Raw genomic sequence first — 5570 nt, 5'->3', positions numbered from 1 at the left:
TACCGCAGTAATGCAAACACACCTAGGAAGGGAAAATGGGGGAATCAAGTTTATTAAAGGAAATAACTAACAAACAAACACCGAAAAGAGCTAGGCCAGCCGACCACCATAGCTAAAGGCGGTGGCCGACCGGTCCCAAAAGAGGCCTGGGGCAGAGGTTTTTAGAGAGAGAGAGTTTTAGAGAGTTTTAGAGAGTGTAGTGCACATTATACTAACTTTAAATTTATATTATATAGCTTGCTTTAAAATAATTTATAAAATACAAATTCTAAATAAACATTATTTGGGGTGGGGTGGGGTGGGGTGGGGTGGGGTGGGGAGCCACAAGGACCCTCCTTCACTATCTAATTCAAAATTTATGGCACATGATATTTTCGTTTAATGAAAAATTCTAATACATATTAAATGATTTATTATTTCTCTTTTACCTAACAAAAGTGATTCAGTATATTTCATGAGTAAATTTATTCACGAAACAATACCACCTAATACCTCTATTTGAAACTACTTAATAATTGCTCTATTTTACAATTATGAACTCTCATATGCATAGTATTGTTCCTTGGAGCATCACTAACTAGACTTTCTCTTCTACACCAAAACTCTTAAAAAATACTCTCAAGAGGGGACAAAGAATGGTGGAGCATCTACCCTTTCTTTCACTCCCTATATATACCAACCCATTCAACACCTAAACTCCACATCCACAAAACCCCAAGTCTCTCCTACTCACCCCATTTCCAAAACTCCGAACCAAACCATTGATCATCATCACAATCTTCACACCAACAATGTCTCTTCAGTTTCTCATCTCACTCATCTCTCTCTCTCTCCTCCTCTCGCCTGCCATGTCTGGGCACGGCAACACTGTGAAAATATGGTGCAGCGAAACACCATACCCACAACCCTGCGAGTACTTCTTAACTAACAACCCTAAATATATCAAACCCATCAAACATAAGACAGATTTCTTCAAACTCTCAGTCCTATTAGCCCTAGACCGAGCATTGCACGCCCAAACCCACACCTACAAGCTCGGCTCCATGTGTCGTAACGAGCTCGAAAAGGAGGCTTGGGCCGACTGTCTTGAGCTCTACGAGTACACAATCCACAGGCTCAACAAAACAGTCGATCCAACCACCGAGTGGAGCAATGACGACGCCCAAACGTGGCTGAGCACTGCTTTGACAAACCTCGAAACGTGCCAGGAAGGATTCGAAGAGCTCGGCATAGCCGACAATGTCTATCCATTAATGTCTAACAATGTTTCTAAGTTGATTAGTAACACTTTGGCTATGAACAATGTCCCATATCATTTGCCGAGTTCTAAAAAAGGTGGGTTTCCGAGCTGGGTTAAGCCCGGTGTTCGGAAATTGTTACAGACTGCATCATCTCCAGCGTCAAAAGCGAATGTGGTAGTGGCGCAGGACGGGTCAGGGAATTTTAAGACGATTGGACAGGCGGTAGCGGCTGCAGCGGCAAAGGGAGGGAGTGCAAGGTTTGTGATATATGTGAAGGCCGGGGTTTATAATGAGAATGTTCAGATTAAAGTGAAAAATGTTATGTTGATTGGTGATGGGATTGGGAAGACTATAATCACTGGAAGCAAGAGTGTTGGTGGTGGCACTACCACCTTCCAATCAGCCACTGTTGGTAAGTTCAAAATTCTCTTGTTTTTGTTGTTTAATTATTATCTAAAACTATGGTTTCAAATAATGATATCCGTATTATTATTGATGATATAGTCATATGTCATGTCAGTTGATATGAGATAGTATTGGTTGATATATTAATAAATATCGATATATTGGTTTTTTTTTTTTTGTTTAATATATTGTTTTGTAGATAATTAACTCAAGAGATTGATTCAGTAAAAATACCGTTGACTGAATGACATGGTCTAAGGAAAATACAGATTACATATGTGAGACCATTAATAAAAAAAAAAAAAAAACTTCAGAATTTGTTCATTTGTTAAGAATGTTGTACAAGAAAATAATTTAAAAAAAAAAATTGAATTAGTGAAAAGGAAACATATGAGAATTATTTTTTCATTGCATGAAAGTTTTAGAAAATTTAGTTATCAAATTTCTGATAATTCTATGCTATTTGCGTGCTATTTTAGATAATTCTGATGCTATTCAAATTTCATTGCATGCTATTTTAGAAACTTTATGATGCTGTTTACACTTCCCTTCTTTATTGATGTAAATTTTTATATGTTTCTTGCTTTCTTCATCAATAAAATTTGTTTTTACTGATAAAAAAAAATTCTGATAATTCTGTATCTTTTACAAGAAATGATTTCAAGAAAAATATTTTCTTTACATTTTCCTAGGACAACTGAAATTAAATGCAGCCTTGGTAAAAAGATGTGATATGTTTATACAAAAAATACTTCAATAATGATGTGATATATATATATATATGGTTGACTTCTTGCGGTAAAAGATCATCATGAGCTAGACATTTCATTTTCAACAATGCAGGTATCATGAAAATCTTTCATGAAAACAATCATAAAAGTTTTGTAATTCTTGGATTACACTTAGAATAAAAGCACCATACACTAATCAAGGTAATCTGAGGATCATAAGTTTTTCATGATTATTTTCACAAAAAAAATTTTATGATCCCTAACTTTTCCTTTTCATTTTAGTTATTTATTTATTGAAATCACTATAAATGGGACAAAATTAACTATAAAGGACATGCCCGTGACTAACGGGACCAATTATGAAATATACGAAGCTTTGGATGGCCCTTTGGTAGCCAATAGGTTTTGTTTGTTGATTGCTTTGAAAAACAACTCACAACATTATATAATCTATGTGGTGGACAACATACATAGCTTATGTACAAGTATCATATATATATATATATATATATATTGTGAGGTTGAAGTAACAGCACACTCGTTGACTTTAAATTGATCATATCTTAGAAGTATTAAATAAAAAATTTTGAAAAAAATTATCTCATTTAATATTTTTATTCTACATTAAATACCTACTGTTTTTTGGGTTATATTTTCAAAAATGTAATCGTTATACAATTTTGAATAATTTTTTAATATAATTTTATTGTGAAAATCTCTTCGAACTACATCAATATATATGTTTTCTTTTAGTATATTTTTATAATTATTTTCTCTCTATTATTACACTCAATATTTATTGAAATAGATTAATTTTTTATTTAAACTTGACACAATTTCTTCTAATTGATTTAGCGGTAGTCGGAGATGGGTTTATAGCACAAGGAATCACAATCAGGAACACAGCTGGAGCAGCGCAACACCAGGCCGTGGCACTAAGAGTGGGTGCTGACCTCTCAGTGTTCTATCAATGTAGTTTTGAAGCGTACCAAGACACACTATATGTCCACTCTTTGCGGCAATTCTTTAGAGAATGCGATATTTATGGAACTGTAGACTTTATTTTTGGAAATTCTGCTGTTGTCTTCCAAAAGTGCAACATTTATGCTCGTAGTCCTCCTAACAAGACCAACACCCTAACTGCACAAGGCAGAACAGACCCTAACCAAAACACTGGAATTTCAATCCACAACTGCAAGGTCACCGCTGCTCCGGATTTGGTACCAGTGCAAAGCACAGTCAACACATACCTTGGTCGGCCATGGAAGATGTACTCGCGCACAGTCTTTATGAATACTTTTCTCGATTCGTTGATTAACCCAGCAGGATGGATGCCTTGGACTGGAAATTTTGCTCTTAGTACTCTGTACTATGGGGAGTACATGAACACTGGTCCTGGCTCGTCCACCGCTGGCCGGGTGAAATGGCCTGGCTACCATGTCATAACTAGCGCCACTGTGGCTTCTCAATTCACAGTAGGAAGCTTTATCTCTGGAAACTCGTGGTTGCCAACAAACAACGTGCCATTCACGTCCGGCCTTTGATTTACGTCTGCATGCATGGTTACCTTCTCCATGGCAACCCATTTATTTTCCTGCACCAAAAGAAGGGTCACAAAAAAATAAAAGAAAATGCGGTGCAAATATATGGTAATTGTTAATAACTATTGTTGTATCATTTCTCTATTTTTTTTTTAATTTCAATATTTTCCTATAGGGTTGTTTGTCTTTCTGTAATTGTCATAAGAATAATGGTGATGAGTTTCAATGTTTGTCATTGATGTCTAATAATTTCCAGTCAATCAAATTTCTATGGTGATTTTGAACTTCTTTGACAATGAGCGATTATGAATGACTATTCTATTTTTATCATCATTTTTATGTTTCTTAGAATGCTTATGAAATGTAAACTATTCACGATTTTTTTAAAAAAAATTATAATTTGGTTACTTAAAAGGTTGAATTCATTCTAACCGTTGTAGTTTTATTTTAGAACTCTTTACCCCTTATAATTTAAATAAAGGCCAAACTCTCTTTTACAATTTTGGACTAAAATGTAATTGTCACAACCAAAACCCATCATTGTAAGTTTAGCGCCGGCTACGACATATACACATATACGCATATCAAAATATCAACATCATGATCACCAACTAGACAACGGTCCTATGGACCTAGCCTCAACTCGGAGGTACCAAAATCTCAAAAGACTTCAGACGGTAGCTCTACTAATGGGGTTCATCAAGGCTTGATCTACATGTCGCCCACCTATACATATATATATATATATATATACACAGTGTGCTAAAACTCAGTGAATAACATTAAAGTAAAGAGGTTAGTGAACGAATTCCAAATATATCATATCTATAAAACAAATCATATCACAATCATTTTCATATCTGAATATAATTATTGTACATTCAACAGAATATAATATATCGTCTTCCGACTAGAGTAATCGGTTCCAGATACCGATTAAACACATCACCACGTTGTCACGTGGCTAACAAGATCTCGTAATCACATATATGTCATGGACCCGCATTAATATGATGTCCCCTCTGACTTGGGACCATTATTTGGATGTCATAGTAGATTCAAAAATAGGACATTCGTTCACTTAACAAAATAACGTTTCAGAAAGCATAACATATCAAATAGCATTTCAAATATAGTTCATATGAACATATCTTTACAGTAATGTTACTCACAGTGCTTGGTTAGACGATACTCCTTAACTGCTCAACCTGTAGAAACTATAACAAAACATAACATCTCAAAATTACATGTGATTTGTTTCACTTGTTACTAATTCGTTCGGTTATTCTTATGTTTCCTTTCATTTCTTTTGTGTTCATGGCATGCAAATGCGTATAAAAAATACTTGAAAACCTTGTAAACGGAGTCTCAAACCTTAGAAAAATAAAGAAAAAACAAAACTGAAAATCTGTTATGAAAACTGCACATGTAGGACCACTAGCCGCACGTGCGGAAGCTCCACTGCATGTGCACCTACACATGCAATTATAGCAGAACACAATTGGGAACAGAGGAGGTTTGGCCGCAGATGCGGAGCCTCAGGCCGCATGTGCGGTCTGGGTAAAAACCATTCTGAAAATTTGTTGCATTTGTGGAACTCAAGTTTTTTAAACACCAACTTCATTTTCATGCATTTCAAGACCCAAAACTCT

General features: G+C 35.3%; 1 protein-coding gene across 1 annotated transcript; it reads left to right on the top strand.

Moving 5' to 3' along the window:
* Window positions 1–545: 545 nt before the first annotated feature.
* On the top strand, window positions 546–4214 carry LOC114294839 (pectinesterase 2). The gene is made up of 2 exons (XM_028239000.2): window positions 546–1653; window positions 3233–4214. The coding sequence occupies exons 1-2, from the start codon at window positions 792–794 to the stop codon at window positions 3919–3921; spliced, it is 1551 nt and encodes a 516-aa protein (XP_028094801.2). The 5' UTR covers window positions 546–791; the 3' UTR covers window positions 3922–4214.
* Window positions 4215–5570: the final 1356 nt, after the last annotated feature.

The sequence above is a fragment of the Camellia sinensis genome, chromosome 2 (assembly GCF_055761805.1).
Source record: "Camellia sinensis isolate YWXY chromosome 2, ASM5576180v1, whole genome shotgun sequence".
Lineage (NCBI taxonomy): Eukaryota > Viridiplantae > Streptophyta > Magnoliopsida > Ericales > Theaceae > Camellia > Camellia sinensis.
This window is presented reverse-complemented; position numbering and strand designations above follow the sequence as displayed.